General features: G+C 38.0%; 2 protein-coding genes and 1 long non-coding RNA gene across 4 annotated transcripts; all 3 read right to left on the reverse strand.

The window, feature by feature from the left end:
* Window positions 1-2,257: 2,257 nt before the first annotated feature.
* Window positions 2,258-4,830, reverse strand: LOC105048333 (uncharacterized). Its single transcript, XR_832614.3, has 3 exons — window positions 4,362-4,830; window positions 4,226-4,261; window positions 2,258-4,144 (listed from the first exon to the last, which is right to left on the reverse strand). It is a non-coding gene; the product is annotated as an uncharacterized lncRNA (long non-coding RNA).
* Window positions 4,831-9,452: 4,622 nt separating this feature from the next.
* On the reverse strand, window positions 9,453-10,165 carry LOC105048332 (large ribosomal subunit protein eL27x). Its single transcript, XM_010927623.3, has one exon. It carries the CDS (start codon window positions 10,101-10,103, stop codon window positions 9,696-9,698), a length of 408 nt encoding a protein of 135 aa, XP_010925925.1. The 5' UTR covers window positions 10,104-10,165; the 3' UTR covers window positions 9,453-9,695.
* A 1,453-nt stretch (window positions 10,166-11,618) lies between these two features.
* LOC105048331 (putative ubiquitin-conjugating enzyme E2 38) lies at window positions 11,619-23,388 on the reverse strand. Of its 2 annotated transcripts, XM_010927622.4 has the most exons (8): window positions 23,164-23,388; window positions 22,978-23,083; window positions 15,274-15,405; window positions 14,752-15,174; window positions 14,612-14,675; window positions 12,922-13,061; window positions 12,533-12,844; window positions 11,619-12,333 (listed from the first exon to the last, which is right to left on the reverse strand). In XM_010927622.4, the coding sequence occupies exons 1-8, from the start codon at window positions 23,196-23,198 to the stop codon at window positions 12,028-12,030; spliced, it is 1,518 nt and encodes a 505-aa protein (XP_010925924.1). In that variant the 5' UTR covers window positions 23,199-23,388; the 3' UTR covers window positions 11,619-12,027. The 2 variants fall into 2 exon arrangements, with proteins under 2 accessions (XP_010925924.1, XP_073116384.1); XM_073260283.1 differs by lacking the exons at window positions 22,978-23,083; window positions 23,164-23,388 and adding an exon at window positions 21,903-21,921.
* Window positions 23,389-27,377: the final 3,989 nt, after the last annotated feature.

Consider the following 27,377-nt stretch of genomic DNA (forward strand, 5'->3'; position numbering starts at 1 on the left):
GAGATTGAACGGTCTGGAAGTCGACATCGTTCGAAAATTTTTGTCCATCCACCTGCAGCTGGGCAAGCCGACGGTCGATTTCGTCGAACCTACGTTCGTAGTCGTCGGCCCGTCGGTGCTGAGAGACCTCGGGGGTGAAGTCTCCCAACGAATCTTAGAGGGAGAAGGACGGTGTTCGCGATCGCTTCTCCTTCCTTGCTCGTTCCACCTGGGAAGGAGAAGGTCGTCAGGACCGGTGGGTATCATGCCGTGTCCGTCTTCCCCCTCTCGTTGGGAGTGCCGTGACGGCTGCTCCTGAGGAGGGGAAGGAGATCGACGCGGGCGTCGGCGGCCACTCCTGGAGGGCATCGAGTGTGCCGCCGGTTGCTCCGCCGGCGAGCACGGCAACCGGGTTGGTTGTTGTTGAAGGCTCTTGACTGCGTCCATTAGTACGGTTATCTGCCGCACAATCGCCGCGATCTGCGCCTCCGTGGTCACCACAGGGTGCGGAGAGCTGGGCTTCGCCATGGAGGGTGAAGGAGAGGGCTCTTCCCGACGGGAAGAGTGCCTCGTCGATCCGGTGGCTCTCGATCGCTGAGCCCTGATTCTTGTCATTTCGAAAGGGTGTTTCGAGTTCTGTGGGGGTCGTGATCGCCCCTTCCTGGTGCGCCAAACCTGTTACGATCAATCCCCTCGTCGCCTGGTCGCCGGGAACGAGCGCGTGCAAAAGAAGTCCGCACAGACCGGAGGTGACTCCGGCGGGGACCCTCTGACGGTCAAGTCAGAGAGGAGACTAGGCAACAGTAGAAAAGAATCAAGGAGCTCAGCGAGAGAGAGAGAGAGAGAGGGGGAGTCCTGGGGTTTCGAGAGAACCTCCTCCAGCACTGTTGCCTTCTCCGTTTTATAGTAGAGCACGGCATGGCGCCGTCATTAATAGCGCAGACAATGGGAGGAGTTGTCAAATCACCGGAGGCTGTCAGAGTCGTCGCGGACTGTCAAGTCGCTGTGGGCTTGTCACATCGCTGGGGTTAATCTATGTCCTTGGCAGGACAATGTTCCAGGGGGGCTACGCCGCATGCCTTTGTCAGGACCAGGGGTGGCTCAACACATTGGGAGGCCTAAAGCTAAATACTAAAATATGATTTTTTTTTATTGAACTTTATGTAAATTTTTTACTGAAATTTTATTTTTCTAACTTTTTAAGATGCAAAATTTTTAATTAAATTTTTATAATAAAGTTCTTCTAATATTTTTTTTTCAATTGATAATATAGTTAATCCATTTAATCTTTTTTGAGATATTATTGAACTTAAGTAAGATTTTATTAATTTTAATTTTAAAATATTTTTTCTACCGAAGCAACACTTACTGAAATTATTAATATTATTCTAAAAGTAATATATGCATTTGAAAAAGAGTCGAGTCATTTTATATGATTGAATATGTCCATTAGACTGTTATCTTCCGCTTGTATAATTTTTTTTTTAATTTTTAGCTCTGAAAATAAATCTAAATCATCAATATCAGAGTAGTTATTATATTTTAAGAAACATTCAAGATTAAGACAATATTCTTTCAAACTATCATTGTCTAACGACTTTGATTTTTTATCGCTAAATACAAAACTAAATATATTTTCAATATATCTGAAACTGTTCTAATTTTTTTTAGAGTAAAAAAATTGCTTGATCTACTATATATAAGAAATAATTAATTCTAAATATTTTTTTAAGAGATTTTATTATTTTATTGTAAACATTCTCATCAAATTATTTCTTTCTATAAATGATACATTTATCATAAAATTTAGGCTTTATTTTTATTTCAAATATAATTTATTTAAAAAAAATCATAGTAGATGCAAATCTATATTCTCTATATTTTTCAAAAATAGAAAGAAGATCTTTTAATTATTCTATAGCAATATCAATATGCATATTTTTTGATTGTAAATTTTTACTAACTAAGTTAACAGTAAATAATATATTATACCAAATAGTCATACCCAATAAAAACTCAAAATTTTCAAACTCATATTTTGCTAAACAATTAGCTTCACTTTTAGTTTTAGAATTTTCACTAATTTCTGCTAATTTCAATAAAATATCTCTTATTTGTGGAGCTTGAAATCTTATTACTTTAATATTTTCAATACGACTTTTTCAATATATTTGTGACAATGATTTAAGAGTTAGATCAGATATATTATTGTGTAAATTTTTTTATCATTTAATAGAAGAAGAAAATAATAAATATATATATTGTACCACTCTAAAAAATGATATAACTTTAGTACAAGAATTAGCCTTCATATATTTCTGTTTGCCCTTCATATTATATCCAATATGAAACCTTTTTTGTATGCGGCTATAGGAGTTTATTTAGAAATATATACTGTGTACAAAACAACTGAACATAGCCCCAATACAAACATTTGCATTAGTAAACGGAGAGGACTAAGTTCAAAAAGTAAAAAGAAAACAAAAGAAACAACAACTATGAATAATACAGTAGATCCAAAAGGTATAAAAATTGTTAGAAAATGAACATTAATCTGAGTAACCCAGCCAAACTTTGAATCTGAATAAAAGGTGTGTAGTATGCTGAAGCAGGGATAAGTGCCTCCATCTATAATAGTAAAGATTTAGCATGATTGTTACCAAAGGCGCTGTTAAAAGTGAAGGGAATTCATAGCACGATTCAAGTTGAACCTTCTTTTTATAAAAAAAAAAATTAACAATGCAGCATTATTTCTTCGACCACACTATTGCCAGTCCCAGTTGCCACATGTGTCGTGACTCAGGAAAGAAAAAAAAATAAAAGAAACAAACCGATGCATGGAGACTCTGACCTTCCGCCTTTCTTGCCGTCACTCAGACGTTGGAAGCTCGAAAACCCCCCGCCGCGGTGCCGTCGGAAGCCTAAAACTCTGCCCCACTGGAGATATCCCTCAAGCGTGGAATATCCGCCGTCGGAGACCAGGAGACGCCCCTCAAGTTAGATCGTTACCGTCGGATAATAGGATGGGTCCGTATCCTCTCTATCGGCGGTGGTACCACCGGTGCCTCTGATGGCCTTCTCATTGGTGTTGCCCTCACTTGCCTCAAGGCCTCCCTCTGCAAGCTCTCCGGCGACCCCACTGCCCGAATTGCCAACTTCTTCGTCTACGGCCCCAACGGGCAACCGCTCTTCTCCGCCTCGAGGCCTCCTCATCCACTCCTGTCTCATCACTCCCGTTCGTCGTCTCCTATCTCGCCGTCTCCGTCTTTATCTCCAGTGCCGTTCATCTTCTCGTGTCCGTAGGTAGATGGCTAGATGTGGTGTAGATGGATGGTAGAGGGAGGAGGCCTGGGGGCCTAAAACAAATTGGGGCCTAAAGCCCTTGCTTTGGTGGCTTTATCCTTGAGCCGGCACTGGTCAGGACAGCGGGCCTCAGTAGTCGTACGGCATTTGAGGAAGCCGATCGACCATACGTCGGTATTTGGTTGTGGGATGTCGGGTGAAGACCCAGGGACACCGTCGGCCGATTTAATGCCTCACTGAGGTCGGACGTTGGCTACCGCCTCCGACAGTGAGTCGGTGATTTGGGCTCCACCGCTCGGCTGGTTGGGAACAGAATGGGTCTGCCCGGCCGACACTCCTTCAGTCGAATAATGTCGGCAGCTTACTATCGGCAGTCGTCGATCAGTGCGGTCGGTAGAGTCGGGCGTCGGTCGGAGTCATCTGTCGGTCGTCGATCAGACCGGTCCAAAGGTAAATCGGCGTATGGGGGTCAGTCGGTATATCTCAACAACTGTAACACACAATTGGGTAGAATCAGGTCGGACCTCGCTCGTCCGTGCCATCACCCTCATCACTGGGTTTTTTTTCGGGCTTCCCAATCTCCGATGTCGTCACACCCCTCGGTCGACAAGAATTCCAGTTCTTCGACCAATTATATGTAGTAAAAGAAGCAATTTCCAGTAAATGGAAGGAAAATAGGGGGAACTTTCGAAAGGCACAGAAAATCAAAGACCCCGGCAATACCTCTTCAACAATGGGATATTATAGAAGGCGACACTTATGTCTTTATTATGGCTGTCATCGGAGATGAAGGCAGCCTATTCTCGCTCTATTTGTGTCCATCACGAACGTCTTCCAAGCATGTCATAGATAGGCCTCGAATCTGGTAGAAAATTGGGCTAAATTCATACCATATCTTTGAATCCGAATCAAATGAAGCGAAAAAGGAACGAGAAATATTTACCACATGGTGGATTCCTTGGACCATCATCGCTTGAATCTTAGATACAGCAGCAGAAAGATTGTAAGAGATCAAATCGGTTGGAACCCGAATAAATGAAGAGAGAACCTTAGAAAGAAGAAAAATGAAAATATTTTACCTCTTAAGGAATTCTAAGAAGATGTTCTCCACCCGGACCACTTTATCGTCGACGAAGAATTCCCGAACGCATCCATCAGGACAATGAGACGTTCGCGCCAAAATAAAGGCATCCTCCGGGTCGAATCAGGTGGTGCGATTCGTTGATTGCAAATGGGTCTCAGCTGAATGTTTTTCCTTTTTTTTCTTTATAGAATTTTTTTTAATACTTTTTGCCTTTTCCTTTCTGAATAATTTGCTGATAGACTATATATGTTTGTACGAAAGTCAGTGTTCTTTTTATTAATTTGCTAATTGATATGTACGTGCTAAATGTTACTGTTAGCTTATTATTTTGCTTCAAACAAAAACAATTAGCTTATTATTTTGCTTCAAACAAAAACAATTTGCTTGCTAACTGCAATTTATTTGTCATAAGATTTTGTTTTCACCGATCCAGAAAGATTCAGTTCATGCTACCGAACGATCCTGACTAGATCGATATTCTATTATTAAAAAAAAGATTCTTTTCAATTTTGCAGTTCTAAGGTGACAACTTGACATGCTATGCCCCTAAATTAGTTATATTGTAGATAGAACGGGTCTCCAAATCCTTTCTAAAAATAATCATCCTTGAAATATTTTACTTAGCGCTTTCAACCAACTTTTTTTTCTAAACTATAAATGGATCCGGTTGATCAATAAGCTGATTTGACCCAATTCAAGTAGACTTTACCAAATTTGTTTTAGTTAAATATTAGATCTATTTTATAATTCAAATCGGATGTGGACTTCATAAATTTTTACAGTAAATTATAATTTTAAATAAATATTAACTTATGAAATTTTGATCATATTAACGGATAATTTTATAATAATAAAAATTCAATTTTATTTAACAATAAAAATATTTTTTTTAGTAAATAAATATAATCTCAAATGCAAACTTGACTCAGATATTTTGGGTTTCGAGTCTAAATTATAATAAGCTGATTCAATACATCTAAAATATTTTCCATCGACTCAATCCAACCGATTGCAACAATTACCTCTCTGATTGGATGTCGGTCCAATGTCACCTGAGATCGGGTCAAAGTCAAGAATCTTTATTATTTTTTTATTGGTAGTAAGAAGATGTATTTTGAAAAGTCACAATTTTATCCTACGGATATTTGAAAAATCCCAATTTATTCTTCATTAAATATTATAGTAAACGCCCAAGCCGTAAAGCCCAATAAATTGGCCTATCACCGTCACTACCATATTTCGACTTTTCTACCAATGATCTTTGTGTCCATCTTAATTACATTAGCAACTGGTTTTAATTTTTTTGAGATGTATTATCATACCAAAATAAAGCATAGATATTTATATTGTTTTGCATTATGATATGCATCCAGATAAAAACAAAAAGATATTTTATTTAATTTATCAATTTTCTCTAATATCTTAAATATCTTTTCCTTCAATATATACAATATATTCCACCTATATGCACCAATTCAAATTAAAAAAAAAAAAAAAAAAACTCCAAAATATTTGTTTGGAGTAAGTTTTATATTTGTTTACATCATAAAAGAAGAAAATGATGGAATAATATATATTGCTGTTGGCCTCATCCAAATAGCATGCACAGCATCTAATCTCATGCATCAAATATGTACAGACATTACATGATGAAGATTTCTATGCTAATTTTAGATGTATGTGAATTAAATCCATTTAAGAAGATACACAGAGCTGTTATATGTAGGGATAACTACTTTAAAGTGGCAACTATCTCCATATACCCTGCTAATCTTAGAGTAAATAGTATATTTTCAATATCAAGTTGTAAAGCCATGTAACCTAACTAGTCATGTATAACAAAGATCATCCATCAAATTTACAGGTCATAATTTTTTTTCTCTTTTTATTTTTTATAAGACGATTGTTGCAGAATAGAAGATTAGAGAAATGGCTAGCGTAAAATTGGTGTACATATACAACGTAAAATTGGTGTACATATACAATTATACATGGAATACACCTGTAATACTACCCAATGCTCATGCCAAAATGCAATCATGCATCTTTTATTATGTAATGTTTGTCTGATATCTTTGTCTGCCAAATACAGTTCGCAATTTGAAACTGGCGCTAGATTACCAGTCTGAGACTCCTCGAAATTTGATTGCTATATCTGATTGCAGCGTGATTTTTTTTTTTTTGGGTGATAGATTAGTTTTCTATCAAAGGCCGGCTAGTGGAATGGATCAAGATGTGAGGAAAGAAAAAACAAGAAAAATAAGGGTTCACTATTTAAGCATGCAAAATAAAAAACCTCACGAAACACAACGGAAATAATATGCAAAATAAAAAACCTCAAGAAACACAACGGGATTTGGACTGGTCCACTGGACCAGATCCATCTGGTAATTTCTAACCTCACGTGGTGAGAAAAGAACATATTGTTTGCTCAGCTGCCCCACCGTTGTATGACCAGACAAGGCTAAGCAACCGCGTAAAATTTATCAGAGATAATAATGGAAAACAAATTACTGCAGAAAAATAACAGCCTTACTTATCTAGGTCTACTCGGACCTGCATTAAAGTTCACTACGGCAGATTAAGCAATCCTCACCAGTCAAAATACCAACTGAATACCAAAATACCGCCTGCAACCAGATTTCGTTGCGAGTTGCTAAAGACAAATTGCTACCACGGACCCTTTTGCTGCAAAATCAAACACGATCAAATTTGATGAGATTGCAACCTGCGTTTGGGAGCCGTGTGACTGGCACTTCAGCTTCAAGTTCCATGCTTCATTCACCAGTCAAGATACGGTCACTGGTGGCACAGGGGATTCTTAATTCATTTAATGTTGAAGCAACCATACTAGCCCAAACATAAACACTACAAAACTAACAAATCAAATTAGTTGGGTCACTCAAACCCTTGTTTCCCTGAAGATTCCTCTAGCATTCACAGGCAACCAGACAAAGGAAAGGCAGGCAAGATGCACACAAGAACGGACAAAACGTATGCAGGAGGCCGGTTTAAACTGAGCTTAGACCTTGACAAAACCCATCAAAGGGCAAGAAGCTAGTAGATATTGGCCAGTCAGGAATCTATTCGATCACAGGGATAGCAGAGAAAGTAGATGAAAACAGGTAGCGACCAGCCAACGCTACTGGACCAAACAAATGACGAGAAAAGAAAGATCACGATGCAATCAATCAACTAAATAGGTTGATTCCTATATGCTCTAAGTTTCAGGAATATAATGAGGAGCAAGTATATGGATGGATGTTTATATTGGACAATCAATCTACTAGACTCTTTAAAATCATATAACGAAAATCATGCCCGCCCAGGTATCCCAGAGCTCCATGTTTTCATGTGCAATTATATGGAGAGAGATAACTTATGTGGACATCAACTACAAGCTGAATCACTAAGAAATTGTTCACTCTTCAAGAAGAATCACACAACTTCCAAGCGAACCAAGAGAACAGCTACCTCAAAGATATGCTGATTGCATCATAAAACTGTTGAAGTACACCAAGGTTTATATTGGACTATCAATCTACTTGACTCTTTAAAATCTCAGAATCAACTCAATGATCCCCATCCATTGACTACAGATATCTCCAAAGCTAGCATTTCTTGGAGATATCCTCTGCCTCATGGAAGCCACAGGAGACAAATGCAAACTGATAGCAACAAAAGCTACATAAGAATCATAAAATGTAGGTTTGGCTTTCTGGTAGATGGTGATTGGTTGCTTAAGTTTTGCAAGAAATATTCCCAAGTAATGAATGTGCAACCACGAATGAGAAGTCAAGACTGCCCAACCAGCCTAACTTAGGGAAAGTCAGCAACAGCTTTGGAGATCAGTATATAATTTTACACATGAAATGTGATCGCATGCTTGAAGTAATCAGGCAATAACTTCATTTGTACAGCCATACCTAAGACCTGTATATGAATCAAATTCATTCAGAATGGGCATTACTAAAGTTACCAAAAAAAATTTTAATCCCACAACACATAGTTCAACCCACGACATCTTCATTCTACATTGTCGGATGGACTCTGAAAGAAAATTACAGGTCCCAGGGTGATCAAATCGCTCACCTCCTTATGTCTTTTTTTTTTAATGGAAAGAAAATTACAGGTCCCGTTTTGCAACAATATTTAGACAGAAGTAACTTAATCTTAATGCATTTGAATAGGAATCAAATCTCAGGCAAAGCCATCACCATAATCAGTTGGTTTCACAATGGGTCAAGACAAGTTTAGGGTTCTGTGTCAAGCTAGGACTCCATCTCAAGAATCAAGAAAGAAAAATTGAGAATCAAACCAAAAAAAATCATTTTGATGGGGTCAGAGGCATACGAATCTACAGGGAAAGGCCCAAAACAAGATACTGAAAATTGATACCATGAAAACCAAAGGATGCACCTACATTTTGTATAATCAAATTAAACAACAAGAGTTCACAAGGCTAAGGCAAGGAGAAGAATGAGTCATAAGCATTATCAAAAAGTTTTCCCATTTAATAATTTGTCTTGCACAAACCCGGTTTAGAGAGGTAATTGATGCAATGAAACTGTTGTGACTCCATTCCGAAAAAAGTCTCTGTTCATCCTGACTTAGTGTGGGAAGATGGTGGAAGACCAATTTCACAAGATTACAATCTCTATGATCAAACACATTACAACTGATCAAAGGTGACCTAAGTTCTGCTCAAATAACTCTAGTATCGAGGACCTTAGAACCCCTCCTCCCTCCCATAGGAAATTCCCAATTAGATAGATCTTCCAAATCCATCCCTTGGAAAGATAGTTGATTGCAATAAAATTAGTCAATGGATACCTTCGACAACTACTCTAATTCACTGCTTTCACAAAGTATGATCTGATTTTCTATAAAATTCAGAAACTTGCATAGATTACATCACCATCACCTATTAAATAAGGAAAAATTAAAAGATGTTAAAATCTCCATGCTGCTAAAGACTAAGATAGTGTACCATCAGCAACACATATGAACCAACATCATTCAACCTTTTAATTTCAGGATCATCATATCATCGTAAAAAATCCATTAACAAAAAATAAAACGACAATTTAATAAGAGCATTTTCATATATCGAACTCATCTGGATCCATTCATCTCATAAACCGGTTAAGAAAAAATACCCCATCAAAAACTGTTACGAGCCAACTAGTCTACTAGATCAAATAAACAACTCCAAATGACACCAACCATAACAATAACGACGATTACGCCAAGCAATCGAAAACAAAATAAGAAAGTAACGCTAGGCAGTAGGCAGCATCTTATCTCATCTCATCTGTATACCCCTCTCTTAGAAGCGGAGCTTGGTAAAGAACCACCGGTTCTTGCCGGTCTTGAAGCGCTCCTCGAAGCGGGCCTTGGTCTCCTTGCAGGCGACCACCTTCTTGTCCCGGGACTGGAGGGCGTCGAGGGTGACCGCGTCCTTGAGATCCACATCTAGGGTATAGCGGGTGGGCATGATGTGGCTGTAGTTCACTACCTTCAAGAAGGCCTTGACGCGGGACTTCTTGGCCGTCTTCTTCGCCGAGTCCTTGCGGATGACCTTCTTAGGATACTTGAGGATGCCCGCGACGAGGCAATGGCCGTAAGGACGGTCGCGGGTGCCCTCGTCGAAGCACCTCACGATCACCGCCTTCCTGCCGGCGAACCGGCCCTGAAGGATGATCACCGCCTTCCCAGGTTTCAAGAACTTGACCATCTTCTCCTATCTCCTTCGACAGGAAACTCCCCACCGGCGGCTCCCCCGCCCTTCCCAACCCTAGCGTTGCGTTATAAAGAGGGTACGTTAGGGTTATTTCCACGGATAGAATTACGATCCCGACCTTCAACCCGCGATGCGCGCCGCGTGGAGAAATCGTTCGGATCATCTCGTGCCCGTTTGCACCTTCGAGGACCACGTCATACATCTCGGAGACGGACGGCTCTCCTTTATCTCATCATGTGGTGTCGCACCGGAACGAGGCCGATTCAATTGTACCGGCTTGACGGTGTGCTGTCAAAAATGCGCTCATTCTCCGTAGTCCAAATATGGTGAGCGGAAAAAAAAAATATATGGTAAGCAATGCAATATACAAGGATGAAGAAAGGTATCACAAGAAAGATCGGATGGCCAACTTGCGCTCCAGGATGACGTGTGCGGTAGATTCCTCCACACTTGGATGTAGATCGTAATGGAGTGGTACATGCAATCCACGTTGGTGCAGAATGCCGCAGCACGGAAGTTAAGCTTCAAGCAATTTTCTACATAAATAGGATAACCCTAGAATTAGTTGGATGCTAATCCTTCATACTCCAACATCACTCCAGATAGAAAACAGACTATTGATGGCACATAGTAGCATATCACCATATCCATCACGACCATCTGATGGAAGTTTAACTCCAGAGTGTCAATTGCAATGTTTTGCAAGTTCTACTAAATTAAAATTCAGAATAAACAAAAATCGTCTTTAAAGAAATTCAAAATTTTTAGCATGATTAAACCTTACGACAACTATCAAACAAAGACAATCAGAGGAGCGAGATGGTGCACTTTTAAATTTAAAACTCCGTTGAACCGAGACTGGGATCAGACGACCCTTCAATTACCGAATTTTCGCTGCTGTGCCATGAACACCATGCCGTGCTGTCCAAAACCGGACCAGAATTTGAACCGGCAAAAAAGTTTGCGGCTTCTTATTAGAATTAAATAATCAATGGACCGCTGCATTATCCTTTTTACATCTTTTAGGTAGAAAGAGATTGCCCATGCGAAGAGCCACCAAATTGGAGGACGGTGGAAGATGAATCCAAACTCAATACTTTGGTACAAATACTAAGATTCAGCATCATGCTAAGCCAGCAAGATTTCAACAGCCATCACTCAATCGAGTACCAAGCGTTACTCAAAACATGGATCAGACAATAGACTAGATAGCCACTTTTCCGGAGAAGGATGGAAAGGAACCATGTCAAGCAATAGCAAAAAGCCAGAAAAAGCCCTGAAGACATTGAGAACATAAAATATACCGTAGAACAATAAAATTAAAATAATTTATAACTAATTTTAATACAGTATGATGTACAGTATTCTGTTATATAATTTTTCTTATCTATTATGTTTTGTAAGTTCTAAATGTTAGCTAAAAGTCATGAATTCCTTAAATATTCAGTAATAATAATTACAGCACCACAATGTCAGCAAGTAGCCAACCTTAGATCATAGCATATCATATAGTCATAAGGAAATGGATACCTAGCATTTTATTATCATCACAGGAATATCGTCATACATTGCTCATAAGATATGCAGTATGCTACCTGCCCAATCTCAAATTGCATGCCACATCGTAAACAACATGGCTCCATGCAAAATTATTTCCTCGGCATCAGATATCAACAACTAAACTTTTGATTGAAGGGACAACAAAAACTAAGCTAATAGGAGGAATTATAATTAGTTCATAGCTTCCTCCATAGGCATCGAAACCTCAGCCTAGGTGCATCTACATGCCTATCTACAAGATGCATAAGTTAGGCACAGAATTTTCCACATTGTTACCACTGGCAATCTAAATCTGTATGGGATAAAGATGTAAACTATTATGCCTGCCAAGGCAAAATTGCTTCCTCAGTACTGGAACTCAAAGCCTCAGTGTAGTATCACAAGCTTTAGCAGCAGCAGCAGCTGCTGCACCATCTTTGACTTTCTGAGCAAGAAATTCATCACAGTCAGCTCCTTTGACAGTGAACTCCATCAGAAGATCATCAAAGAGTTTCTTTAGTCTGGACTTGAATTCTGTTACGGGAGTCTTATCACCCTCACTAACATCATGCACCTCATCCTTGATGATGGACCCAACTTGAGCACCACCCATGTAAGCTCTGCATGCCACAAGGATAACATGTCCCTGCTTGCGGAAATGTCCAGCAACGAAGTCCTCAAAATGCTGCAAGAAGCCCGAATGAAGTTAAACTTGGTATTTCCATGTAAAGCTTCCAATGCTCAAAATATGCAAGTGTGTGCTCTAGAAGCTTAGAAGCTTCTTGTGATCACCCATATGCCAGAGGGTACATGAAGCTGTCTAAATTATATATTTGGATATGTATTTATAACATGAGGTTTTATGGATGAGGAATAGTCCTCACCTTTAAAGGCTTCCGGAGGGAGTACAACATTGTCTTGCAGGACAACAAGAAGGCCTCCTCGTTGTAAGCCAGGGAATTTCTCTCTCCACGGGGTGTGTTAGCAGTTTCTGAGTATCCTGGCTCATTGAAGTATGGCTTTGAATTCAGAACCAAAGCTTGAATTGAGACCAAGACCTGCAGCATTGTCGAATTTGATGGGTTCCACATTTCACAACCGCTGCCAATCCAGGTGTTTAGAAGGCTAAGACAGACCTTCCCACAAGCATACAAATTTGGATTAAGTCGGACTCCACCGGAGTGGTAATGTACGAACTGCACAACATTTAAGAAAGTTCTCTTATTATTCAAGTTTGAGACAGAGAAAGTAGAGAACATAAGTACTCACATACCGGAGGTGATCGTGGATAGTTTGAAGGAAACTGAATGTCAAAAAAGAAGAGACCATCATGGTAAGGAGTTCCAGCTGGTCCTATCACAACAGCCCTAAGCAGATCCATCCTGTCTTCATAGACTCTAACAAATATTGTTTCTGTAAAAGCATAACAAAAACAAATATGATTAGATAGAATCATTACTAGAAAGTGAAGAAGATTAAATGAAATCCTAACATCAATTTACATATCCTAATGCAACCTAAGCAACCAAAAGCACCATAATGAATTAAAAAAAAAAATACAAGTACTTATGATGTCATAAGTGGTGCAATCGAAGGACTCTGCATGAACAAATACTACTTCTGGTGCAACAGATATTCAAACTAGAAGGCAGCTTACACTACAAGACTGAGAAAAATGTAGTGGACGATCATGCCGGAAAAGACTATGTCTAGAACTTTTACCTCAACATATTTCTGGATGTAACTACTGGAGCAAAGTCTCCCTTATGAGATTCCTCAAGAGTAAATTCAGGTCTTAACTAGCATGGTCTGGATCTTAGCAGTAAATATAAACTTCCAATATTTTCTCAAAAAGCAGAGGAAGAGAGAACTGGACTAGTCTTATCTATGTGTATAAACGTACAAAGTCATAACAGCAGCTGCCATCCTCATGGGACAAACCTACAGGTTATTAACATTTCCCCCCATGGAAAATCACAAGATGCCAGTTCACCCAGCTTGGAGACCTGACAACAGAGCGAACAATAGCCAAGCAGACACCATACACTTATCCATAAGTCTGCTCTGCTGATTACACTATAGACTCTTCCGTGAGATCTACCTCAAGAAAGAAAGATAATCCTGGTAAACACCTCACCATCTTGCTTGCAGCTCTCCTTTTCGAAAGATCCTTGAGATCTCCCTCTACTCACCCCTAGACCACAACTTATCCAGAGGGTTGGAGTGCACCTTCTGAACAGATTGTCTTTCTTGGAGGCTTCCTCAAAGTGGTGGATTGCCAGGTTAAACATCTGGCTGAATATCCAGCTCCAGGCCATCCACATGCAACTTACGTTACCTACCCGCTGGACTAGTTTTGTTGCTCCTTGCATCACTATCCCTAAACCCCTTGCTCCTCTCCATCCAAGAGAAATAATTGATGTGAAATTGTGACCTTGTAAGCATATATAAAGTGAACTTTGTGAATCTTAAAAAGAATAGGAAACAACAGGCATGTTTCTCCATATGGTGGATGGTTGGTTTAGATTAGACAAATGCCTACAAGAATGAAAAGAGCATCCAGGTTCAGTTGAAGGATATACAGTGCTCAGACATATGCTAGCCAAGAATATGCCAAGAGGGTCTTGTAATAACACATGCATTAATACTATCTTTAAATCTTCCTCTTTCAGATCAAAACAATATCTCCTTTAAACATCTCATCTTTCTCACTGCATAATCCTCTTTTAGTCACTCTCTTTCAACCATGACAACTGGAAACATACTCATCTAGATAAAAGAAAAAAGAATTTATTTCACAATCAATTAGGAATATACCATTAAAATCATATTACATAAAAGAAAATGGAAGAAAGAAATTAATCAATAGAAACACTTCTAAACTGATGGCCAAAAAAATTTGCTACTTGAACAGATCACAAATTAGTTATAATTGCGATGATTCCAAAAGGTCACAGACTCACCTGGTAAATCTTTCCCCAGGACCTCCCACTCGTGCTGAATCCTCTTCGTCCAATCTTTTGATGGCTAGTATTAATATGCCAAAATGAAAAATTTAAGAATGGCCAAGAAACAAGAGAATTCAAATACTTAATCAGTTTACCTTGTTTGATGCAGATGAATTGGCATAATAATGGTCTGAATAATCCTCAACAGTATCAAATTGCTTGAATAATTTAAATTTGGTCTCGATTTCATCTTCAATCTGTGCCCTTGACTTGAAATCAATTGGCATTTTGGGTTCCGACTTCTGCAACCATGGTACAGAAGCCTCCACCCCTGGAGGTAGATCCAAATCATCAAATTTAGCAGCCAAATTATAGGGATAATCAATATCAATCAACTCAGTATCATATCCATAGTCTCCATCATCTTCATCATAGACATATTCCTCCACACCATCCAAATACGTAAAATCTTCTAACTCAAGATCAGAGCATTCTGCAATATTCATGAGAACATCATTTTGCACACCAAGATTTGAACTATTTGAACTCGAACCTATAAGATCATTGGAATAAACAACCTGCAGAAGTTTAACGAAAAAATAATTTGTTACATCCATGTTATCAAATGACATTGATACCAGAAAAATATTCTGTATACATGCAAGAATTGTTCAAACCTTTACTTCCTTTTCCCTATCCACATCATATTCAACAGTTTGCTTATTCTTGTAATCAGTACTTTCACTAATGATCATAATTGAATCTGGATCATCATCTCCACCAATTTGAATGACCTCAGGAGGAACAACCTACAATATGTAAACAAGTTGCTAGTTAAGTACAAAACTATTAAAACTATTGAAAATACATCAATCAATGCAACAGAAAAATTGAATGACTGCAGAGTACGAACTCGTACTCTAGAATGTTTCAAAATATACAAAATAACAGAATATATATGTGTCGTGTTATACAATTTGGAAATACCAAAAAAAATCATGATACAAAAGGATCTCATCATAATGGCTTCTTGATCTACTGGATGCCTCTATTTTGTTCAGCCAAACAAAGCTGCATCCATAGATGAGAAGCATACCGAAGAAATAGAAGTGGAGAAAAAAGTGAAATTATATAAAAACATATTAAATAAATTAAAGTATAATGAAAATATACACAGACAGAACAGTTAAAGTATTAGATAACTACATCAATAATTAACAAAGGGCATCACCCCAACATATCAGAAATAAAAATACCCCTCCAAAATTATACAACTAATAGAAGCAAGATCGGTTCAAATTGAGGATACCATGAAAGAAAAATGTTAAAGAAAGAAAATATAGAGTGTAAGAAATTTACAGGTTTCCAGTCTCCAGAAACCATTTTTCTCTCACTGATTTATTCAGAAGAACATTTTATATATTAAATCTTCATAGACAAAAATGAGCTGCACATTCTAAATCGCATGTCATGGAAATGTTGTAATGTAGGACCACCATAATAGAAATCCTTCCCAGACAAGAAGTAGATGATCCACAAAATATGACCACAAGGACGACAAAACTACTGCTGAAGTCACATGTTTTATTTCATAGTATCAATGTAATGAAATGGAAAAAAAATGGCAATAAGAACAGAAACAGTAGGGTGACCAACATATAGATATATAGATTCAAGAAAAATATTATACAGCAACTGACTTCTAGAATAAGTACAGAAGCAGTGTCTATTTCTTAATCAATAGTATTATCAGTAAAAAGAAGATTGGAAGCCAATGCAATTCTCGGAAATTTAGATCTTGTTTATTCAGTAATAATACATTTCAGTGATTTTAATAGAACATTTAAACGTAGTCAATGTCATCCTAGAAAATCATGCAGATACTATCTTATCTTATATAATAATCTCATTTGCTATTGGCAAGAGCATTTAAGAGAATCAACATCATCATAGAAATATAATGTAATGGAGATTGTATTGTAACACAATAAACATTCTGTCTAATCATTAGACCTGCCAAAAAAGACAGAAAACAAATAAGATGATATCTTTATTACCGGCATGATCAATTCAGCAGCTAAAAACCACAGCTTTGTTTGCAGGTAAAATGATATTGATGGAAAGGCAGTAAGAATGGCAAACAAATTTAACAGAACAAAAGGTAGACACTGGGCACAGCTAACTGATATTGATCAGGTCTATCATGTACAAAACTACAATCTGACAGAAGTGCATAAACGCTAAAAGGTCGATAATGCTCAACAACTTCATAGCAAGTGAATTTCCAGAATATTAAGCTTAATCATGACATAAAGCCTGCAAAACTTTTTAATAAGGCAAGGATTCTTTTCTGACTTGGGTTCTAATCTATCAGATTGTCAGCCAGAGTTTCTTAGTTTCACATCACAAGACTTCCTTTATATGTATACACACACAACTTACGGGCACAGCGAATTATTCTAAGGCTTCTTTTGAGCAACATGAACAGCCAAACCATATGCAGAAGAAATTCTCTAGAAGTCAACTTTTAGTGTTTCAGACATAGTATACCACAATATTTTAACAAACTACAGTATGACTATAGCAGACACGTGATTTTCTCCTCTTTCATCCTCCAACAGATTAGATATTATTTAAAGCTTTTCCTCCTTGAATATTCTCTACATAAGCCAGCATTCTTTTGTACACAGGAGTTGAAATTATTATATTCAACATCTCGAGCACAAAATTTCATATGTTATCCTCAAGACACCCCAAAATCATGAATTATAACAACAAAACAACCAAATAGAAAAAGTGATTTGTCCGTATGGACCCAAGAGATAAATTTATTAGAGAAAGATAAGACATCTTATATCTAAATCCAAATATAAAACTACCAAAAACCTAAAAGTTCCCAAAGTTTTACATCCCAATGGGACGGGGGGCGTCTTGGCCATCCCGTTCCTATTCCTATGAGAAAACGGGACCAGAACAGGCTTGAGAATCTGAAACTCATTCATACAGAGAGAGAAGAAGAAAGAGGAAAGAAGGAAAGAAAAGATAAAAGAAATAGAAAAAATGAAAGGAAAGAAGAAGAAAAATGAAAAAAAAAGGAAGGGTGATGAAAAAGAAAGAAAAAAGAAAGTAAAGAAAGAAAGAGAAAAAGAAAGAAAAGAAGGAAGAAAGAAAGGAAAAAAGAAGAGGAGAAAGATGTAGATATCCATCAGGATGCATGATCGGGACGGTTGTCGGGACGGGACGGGACAACGAGATGACCCATTCCATAGAAAAACCGAGACACCTTTATCTCATGGGATTTAAAACATTGAAAGTTCCTATAAAGATATAAACAATTCCTGCAACATTCAGACTCCCATCAATAATGGTATCAAGACGAGGTCTGCCCAAGTCTGAACTAAAGTTGGAAACAGTAGGCTTAGGTCTAGACCTTAGCCCAGCTTGAAAGTAGCATGAGTATACTAGCAAAAGGTTTGATTTTTCTGTCAAGCCATGTCAGGCTCGGGATAAGGCCTTCCTTAGATTTTCTTAATATCTTAAGCCCAAGCCTATCCCAAACTCACTTGGGCTTCAACTTTTTGGTCCTAACTCCTAAGCCACATAGAAGGACTAAGTTCCAATCCTGGGCCTGTAATTTTTTGGACTAGTTCGACCCATCAATACTGTTCATTTCTATCGCCTCTATATTAAATGTAGAAGCAGCAAAGTTTTATCAACCCTTTGTCAACATCAAATTATTCACAATAACTGACCTGCCCTAGCGCATGCATAGATCTATGTACATACACACATACTACAGCTACTGCCGCCGCCGCCAAAATGATCTTGATTATGCATACCACATGAAGAAGACATTAGTGTCAGTGAATAAAAGCAAAACTTCAATTCCTGGTTCATTTTTCTTTCCCTTTTGTTTTGGGTGGGAGTGTGGGTGTTTCAGTGGGGAGGATGGTTGGGGGATCAGGCTAGGAGGACCAATGGGATACCAAGATATCAACAATTGATAGAGAAAGTCTTTGGAAGCCAATATTGTGCAATACAATACCAATTTGACTCATAAGAAAAAGTTTCAAAAAACTTACGAGGACATTGCTGAAATGTATTAGAGAGCTAAATTAATTCAAGGTAACTTATTAGAAGCACAATGACAAGAGAGGAAGATATATGAATGAAGATGTGATCAAGAGTACAATGAGGAATAGAATTAGAATTTACCCTTTTTTTTTTTAGTCCCTATGAAGTTGCTTTAGTTTTTCTGTTTATTTCCAATGCTGTATTTTTATATGCTAATTTAGTCTATTTATGAGGTTGTGGTCAATAATTACATGGGACATATGATTAAGATTCTTTCTTTAAGTATCTTATATAGATTTTGTAGATTTTCCCCATGATGGTTCTTGACTATGTTAATTTTATCACTTTATTTCAGATCATGGAGAATCAAGCAAAGGGCATTTGGTATGGGATGATTATTCCAAGATCAAAGATGATGTGGTGGAGGTATCGAGATCACCATGTTCGGTTGCACTATGGTGATCTTATGTGACAGTGATCTCAAATCCCCCTAACTTCGAATCACCACCCAACCTAGTGATGAGAAGTTGTGGTTGGTATCCAAGATCACCCCAGCACAGTGATCTTGGGCTAAAATTTAGGGACAAAAATGTTCCTCAGCCTAGCGAAAAAATTGGTATATCAATATACCATGAATATATTATATCAATATATTATATTATATTATATTATATTGATATTACATTTATTGTATTTATGATATATGTTATATTATAAATATTATTAATCATATTATTATTATATACTGATTCAAAGATAATTTTAAATTATAATAAAAATATATCATTGCACTTTATATTTATATAACGAAATCATTTAATATTTTACTTCCATTTGCCTTATTTTCCTTATTAAAATAAATATTAGTATTAGAAATAATAATTAATCCATCTTTATTGGATTAATAATATATTAGGGATAATTTTCATATTATATGGTCACTGATCTTGGATTCTCATGGAATACCAAACAAGTTACTTTCTTTATGGAAACCCAGGGATCTTTATTCACTGGAATATAGCATACTAAATGCAGTGATCCTGGATCATTAGGATTAGATTACCCCGAGATAAGGATCATCAGTATTATAAGAACACCTAGGTGATCCCATTTGGATCACCAAATGCCACCATAATGCTTTGTGATGAAAGGGTCCATTTGTTGAACCATAGAGTTCAATCATCCATCTTTAATGTTGCTGTGGCCCTACTATAAAGACAACAAATAGACAGCAATAAGCAAGATCCCAACCTCACTTTAATGAAATATTGTCAATTAGTTTTTTAAAAAGGTTAAAATTTCAAGTAATAGTGGAAAGCTTGCCTTGTAGACTAATCCTAGAAGAAGAACATTGGGGTAGTTTCATTTATAAAGGAAGGTGGGATTGGCATAATTTCAAGACTTTTATGTTAGACTTTGAGGAAACAGAATAAGCATACCATTTAATTTCCTTTATAAGCATGGCATGTTTCCATATTTTGTTTGGGTAATTGGACTGAGAATTCATATAGAGTCATAAATTCAACCATTTCTCTTTCCCTCTCCTCCTGCATGAAGGCCTGAGCAACCAGAGGACAATATGGTGCCTAGTAAATGCCTCTTTGACAAACTGAAAAATGACAACTTGTAAGAACACATAAAAATTAAGTTGACTTTTCACTTAAAGATAAAATTGATCTGCTTGGAGAAAAAAAGAAAAAAATGTCCCGTTGTGATCACTGCAAATCTGATGCTTGAAGGTTCAATAGTTAAAGATAATTATATTTCAATCTGTGACAGAGAACCCTACATACCTAAAAGTGGTGATCAAGATTCACCAGGACCTATCCAGACAAGAGAAAAAAAAGAGGGAGATCTTTGAAGGAATGACATGATAAGTAAGCTTAATCATGCATGAACTGCACATGGACTAGTTGGCTTTAATTTGATAAATGCATAATATTGCTTCATTTATGTATCCAGAATATTAGGTGGCACCAGTATTGTTCTTTCATTTCTGAGAAATTGCACAATGTAAGATAAATACTGCCTTATCTGAGACTGAGAGCCATCTAAAAAATTATAATTGTCAAGATCCTTGATGCTTCAGGCACATAGCAGGTTAAGGAGAAACAATTAGATAACTTTGGCAGATATAACTAGATTATTTGTAAAAAAATTTCCTTCTTGACAACTACCAAGCAAGACATTGCTTTTGTTGATTGTATAAAATGTCTATACCTCAGTCTGATGCAACATCAAACTTCATGGATCTCTTAATGGTTCTCCAGCAAAAGAAAATTAATGTAAAGCACGGGATATTTTGTGAGTCGAAACATGCTTGAATAACAGTCTCAAGATTCAATCAATTGTAGGCTCCCCATATAAAACTGAACATTTACTGATGCAACTTTATCCAGATGCAAAAGCAAGACACTGAGTTATGAATCATGCCACTTGCAAGCAGATCTGGTTATAATTCTCTTAGTAGCTAGGATCCTTGTCCAAGTGATCTTTCCTACCAAATCTTGTAAGGACAATCAGGTTTGCACTACATAGAACAAGCAACAATGTACAAAAAAAGAAAACCAAACATATCAAAGGGAGCTTCTGTTCTATCCAGAGAAGGTTGAAACTAAGAAATCAGAAGGCATAGACTAAATCACAAGATCAAAGTGATCGAGTTTTTACCAAAGGCTAGTAGAATCAAGATGCTAACATCTCTTTCTAGTTCATTTTCTGCTACATCTTGAACACCAACCAAGGCTGAGAGATGATAGGCACAAGCTGAACAGGAAGGTGCACCTATTCAGTCTGTTTACTGGAGAGTTTAAGCAACAGGCATAGTCTGAGCCAGCTATCCTATTTATATAAAAAGAGCAGAAGTGTAAAATCCCTGAGGGATTGGGAGATATTTAAAGGAGGAGATGATGATGATGATCATGCAAATTGATCCACAAGCAGACACAAAAGAGGAAAAAAATAATGAGTTCCCAATAATTCAAAGAAATGTTCATATAAGGATAAATTACTACAGATTACAAAGATAAGGAACAAACGGAAAGCTCTCCAATATTTTCTGCATACATTTTACCCCAAGAACATATAGACCTTTAAGCATACCATAACAACTATATGATCTTAATATTTTTGAGCTGCTGTTTGTAGCCCATGACGTAGATTGCATATAATACAAAGTTCTTAAATGGTTTGATGAAAGAGAAGAAAGTAGATGACGGGGCATTTGAGATACCCATTTGATTCTTCAAAAATGGTCTTCCCAGTATTCCGCATCAGGAAAATTCTTGCCTTCATTTTTAGTATCACCTTTATCCCTTGTACCATCAAAAGCAGGCAAATTATCCATTTTCCTCCTCCTTGAGTAGATGTTCTACACATATTTAGCTAAAAGAAAACACACAACTCTGTAGCAGTCCATGCACTATAACCCCTCTCTCTCTCTCTCTCTCTCTCTCTCTCCCCCTCTCCCTGTTTGGGGGGTGGTGCGGTGGTCAAATGGGATGGGATCGATCCTTTATTTGATTTTATTTGTAGAACTCTCTCGATACTAGCAGTAAGCACCGATAATGAGTTAATAATGATAATAGTAATCACTAACAACAACAAGAACAATGCTATTAGTATTAAAAAGTTTGCCAAAAAATAACAATGTTATCAATAATGATGATGATAACGATGACGACGACGACTCAACAATGTTTTCTTCTTTTTTCCTTTTCGGCAACTCAGAATTGTACCCTTCAAAGTGATGCCCCAACCGCCATTAAAACTTTCCTTCTATTTGGACCCGCATGCGATTCTTTATATTTTTTGATTTACCAAGATAAAAAGAAAAGTCAAGCAGGGAAAAGTTGACCCGAGTCAACTCGTCAGAAAACTCTAACCAAATGACAGCAGAAACAAGCATCATCTCCACTACATACCCTCAGATCACCATCAAAAAGAAAAAATCTGAGAACTTCCATCACTCTTAGTAACCAAAAAGATAACCACGTTCTGCAATTAATCGTAATAATACCAAAACCTGACTCATAATCTAACATCAAATTAATCGTGTGCGTCACATGCTAATCAAATCAAACAACACTAAACCAGAGGACCACGATTCGAAAAAAATTAAGTTCGCATCTTTAGCGATCCCAACAACAATCCACATGCAATCTCGCAAAGAAATTTTTAAGAAAAAAAGGAAGAAGAAGAAGTTAAACAAAAAATTGGGAATTCAAGAAACTAAGACGAAAGAAGGGGAGAAAAATAAAAGGAGAAGAAAGGAGAGAAAGTAGGGGAGGGAGAAGACGGCATTAGACCTGGCACAGCTTGCACTTCTGCTGGGCCGAGTTCCATCCGGACGATGACGAGATCTCCATGAGCTGGGGATCCTGGTACGAGGCGCTCCCCACGAAGTGGTGGTGCCTGTGGACGGTAACCGTTAGAAGTTGACGGAGGGATAACGGGGGTAGAAGGCGGAGGGCGGCGTAACGGAGATCGCTTACTTGAAACCACTGAGGGTGGAGTAGTTGGCGTCCATGGGGCCGGCTCGGGGGAGCGCGCCCAATGCGGACGACAAGAGAGGAGTGAGAGGGGCGATCGGATCGACGCCGGCTCGGCTTGCTGGCTCTTGGAGCCGGCTGTAACGGCGACGGTTTCGACGGCCTCTCCCTGAGCGAGGGAGAAGTAGAGAGAGAGAGAGAGAGGAGAAGAAGGGGGGAGAGAGAGAGAAGAGGAGGGGGAAAGAACAGAGACCAAAGAGCTTAGCGCGTCTAGGACCCGTTGCTTTTCCCCTTGTTCTTATATGTGTGCGAATAGGGACCCTCAGTTATACCCCACGAAAAGACGACGGCGGTTTTGTTCCCGCCGGTATTGCCGTATTGGTGCATTGGGTCTTGTTTTGAGTGCGTGATGGGTTGCCGGTTGATATAGCTATCTTTATCTTCCTCTCTTTTCCAAAAAGGGATTCTTAATTATTTACCAAATTTTTTTAAAAAAAGGATTCTTAATACTACGTTGCTCTCCGCCGGTCAAGTGTGGTCGACTAAATTTTCATGGAACACCAAACACGTACTTTGGGGATTAATATTTTCTTGACGCGTATTATGGGAATGGAGATCTGCTGCTAACTGTATTTCGTGCTTGGGAGTGATTGGGGATTATTTTCTTGACGCGTATTATGGGAATGGAGATCTGCTGCTAACTGTATTTCGTGTTTGGGAGTGATTGGGGATTAAGAGTGTTTGCTGTTTTAGGTGGTTCAGCTGATAATCTACATCTTAGCATGGGAAGTAACTTTCCCACGCTGGGACTCGGCCGGGCATGGTTCATATACGGGCCCTCAAGTCGCACCTAATTACTGGATTAACCCTCAAGGACGATTAGGGTTTGCGTCGGAACTAGTTAAATACTTCTATGGCGTAGTGACCGTATAGGGAGAGCCTTAAGGGCCTACACTACCATCTTTGAGATAAATGTAACATTGTGAATTGATGTGTCAAAGCATGATACGAATAAGATGGGCTACAAAATACACTGGACGATTAGTGTGTTTATTTAATATATATTAAAAACTTGACTCAATAATTTAAGATGGTGTTCTACCCAAGACATGGTAATCAATATATCACTTGAATGAATATTATAACTATTGCGATCAAAAATTTATGACTCGAACGGATCAATCTTCGCTTCTACATATATGATGTATTATCCATTTCAGTTTTTGGTTGCTATGGCATAGAGTCTTACAAATTTATCCTTCGAAAAGATCTTATAGAAAAGAGAATATTTTATCCCATATAAGTCAGAGTCGCTGTTGACTGACAACTAATATGGAACTAATGATATCCTCTCTTCTACATCCCTCGGTCAAAAAAAATATAGATAAAGTTATGGGGGTGTACCACGATCCATAGAAGGCACATCGGCCTCGATCTAAGGGGCCAATAGTATAATTAAGGGCTCGTAGCTTAGATAGGTCTGTCTCTACTCCTGCATATGTGAGATTGTGGCATGGGGTTTCACGATTTTGTCTTTCAAAAAATGCCTCATGAAGTAGAAAAAATCCCATTCCATATAAGCCAGAGTCTTCATTAACTCATAATTAATGTGGAACTAATGGTGTCCTCACTCTTACATCACAACAATAACAATTTTTTTTTTCAAACCTGATGTATTCTTAACCATACTTAATCTTACATTCTATTTCAAAATTTTTAAAGACAGACAAAAAATAGATAACATTCATAGAAAATAAATGCATACCTTCTTGTTGGCATGTGTTGCTATCGACTTGTTGGGTAACAATGAGGTCAAAGATGGCGCCTCAATCGATTTTAGTATGGCAACTCTGGTAAAGCATTGTTTAAGCGGCATGAAGTATTATATGTCTTTTTATGTAATCTTATGGTCAAACTCTCTTCCAGATTGAGTTGCACTCTTTTTTTTAGTACTAATCTATCATTGTCGATCTATTGGTTGACGATGAGATTGTAAAAATCTATAAAGATTGTGAGGAAGAAGACTCCAAAAAAAGAGGCACTGACATGCAAAAACAAATCTAGCTGGAGATTTATTTCAATGATGATTTTCTGATGCTCAAGTCACTCAAAACACCAACTCAAGTCTCTTTCACTCTCAATGCTCCATTCTATTATTTTCTGATCTTTAATTGACTTAAGTATCAGAGGACCTCCATTGAAACAATCTCTGGTTATAAAATTATTTTGCAGATTTGTGCTTTCTTTTTTGAAGTCTTTTCTCCTACGAAATGTTAGCTTTTACAGATTTCTCCAACCTCATCGCCAGCCAGCAAATTGGTGACCACAATATGTATATTTTATTCTTAAATATGTGAATGCATATTTTTCTCCTTGAATTGTATTTGACATTCTGTTTCGAAAGATTTAAGTATTATAGCAATTTCTAATTTTTTTTTAAAATTAATTATATTTTTTATTTTACTTACTGTATTTGATATTTTGTTTTAAAAAGATTTAAGGAAGACAAAAACCATCAATATATCAATAAACATCATCTAACCAGCTCTCTGCTAGCATGTAGTATTTTAGTTCTAATTAAATGGATAGCATGGTAATTTTTAATTTTCTATTTAAGTCATTGTGTTTTCAACTATGCTTAACTGGTATCTGACATTCTATTTTTTATTGTTTTGTAGAACATTGAAAGTTAGGTAAAAACGATCATCATATCTAAAGAAAATATTTTAATCCTAATTGGCATGCATATTTCTTCCTTACTTAATTGAATATTGTTGGGATAAATCAACCGACCTCCGACTCCGACTCTATATCGACCGCATAAGCACATTACGCCGACTCACAATCGACTGACCGATCGATAGTCGACTACTATCAACCATCAACTAATAATTTGGTTAACTCCTGATCAAAGACCATCGGCATATCAGAGTTACCAGCCGATGCACATTCGGATCTTCTACTGACTTATCTCTACCGACTTATCAGTATTACTGACATATAGTCGGTTTATCTGCTCAACATATCCTAACCATTATGAATGATTATCGACTACATATTATGACCATTAATGGAAATAAACAGTCCACTAACTCCATGATTATAGTCCGATAATCTAACATCATAAAAAGCGAGATTACGTGCTCGACGGTTATATCAGAATCATCTATAAAAGAGAAGATAAACGAGCAGCATGGGTAAGATAATTCTGAGTCAAGACTCTGCTACTCTCAATATTCTTATTAGCTGTTCACCAACCCCCTCTCTGACTTAAGCATCGAAGGGTCTCCGTCGGATACAACTCTGATCTGTGAAGACTTTATCTTTGCAGATGCTCTTCACCGATGACAGATGACAAGGAGTTGGTCACAACAGATTTGCGCATCAGGTAGGGGCAACCTATAGTCAATCATGTCGAAAACTAGAGCTCAGCATTCGACTAGATCGATAAGGCAGTCTTCCCATCGGAAAGATGTTCCTCTCCCACCTCCGATGGCAGAGCCCAGTTTCTCACGTTCTGTGGTTATCACGGATGCACAGATTGTTGCACTCATGCAGCAAATAAAAATTTTGATGGAGACAGTTCAAAACCTCCAATAGTAGCAAACTCAGCAGTAGTAGCAGCCGTCAGTGGAGCAATCGGTGGCTCAATCAGTGCCATCTAGGCACAGTCGCTATTCTCCGCGGTGCTCACCCTCCTCATCTCCGAAGCAACCGTCTCGACATTCCCATCGAGACGGACAACTGTATTCTCGGCACTCTTACCATGCCACCCACCATTCGCAGCATTCTCCCTCTCCTTCTCGTGCACACAGTATTAAGAAAGGGAAACGACCGCGGACGTCTTCTGCTTCTTCTTCTTCAAGCTTTTCAGAGGGTTCCACCCTCGAAGTTTTCCAGCAACGGCGGCTTGACGATTATGAACGCAAGTTTTCAAAAATTGATTGTCAGCTCGCCCGACTTCAAGTGAAAGATCGTAAGTCTTTCAATGACTACGACTTCCACACTGTCCAGCCTCTCTCTCGATGCATCTTAGATGAACCGATTCTCTCTTAGTTCAAGATGCCACATATGAAGTCATATGATGGCTCCATCAATCACTTGGAAAGCTATAAGGCTCTCATGATGATTCAGGGGGCAACCGATGTCCTCTTATGCATTGGCTTCCCAACAATTCTTCGGAAGGCTACTCGAGCCTCGTATTTCGGACTTCAGTC

The sequence above is a fragment of the Elaeis guineensis genome, chromosome 7, assembly GCF_000442705.2.
Source record: "Elaeis guineensis isolate ETL-2024a chromosome 7, EG11, whole genome shotgun sequence".
Taxonomy (NCBI): Eukaryota; Viridiplantae; Streptophyta; class Magnoliopsida; order Arecales; family Arecaceae; genus Elaeis; species Elaeis guineensis.

Coding starts and splice junctions, on each gene's coding strand:
- LOC105048331 (XM_010927622.4), bottom strand. CDS start 23,198: ATGGACGCCAACTACTCCACCCTCAGTGGTTTCAA. Junction 23,084..23,163: donor TCCACCCTCAGTGGTTTCAA/GTAAGCGATCTC, acceptor TACCGTCCACAG/GCACCACCACTTCGTGGGGA. Junction 15,175..15,273: donor ATAGGGAAAAGGAAGTAAAG/GTTTGAACAATT, acceptor AAACTTCTGCAG/GTTGTTTATTCCAATGATCT.
- LOC105048332 (XM_010927623.3), bottom strand. CDS start 10,103: ATGGTCAAGTTCTTGAAACCTGGGAAGGCGGTGATCATCCTTCAGGGC.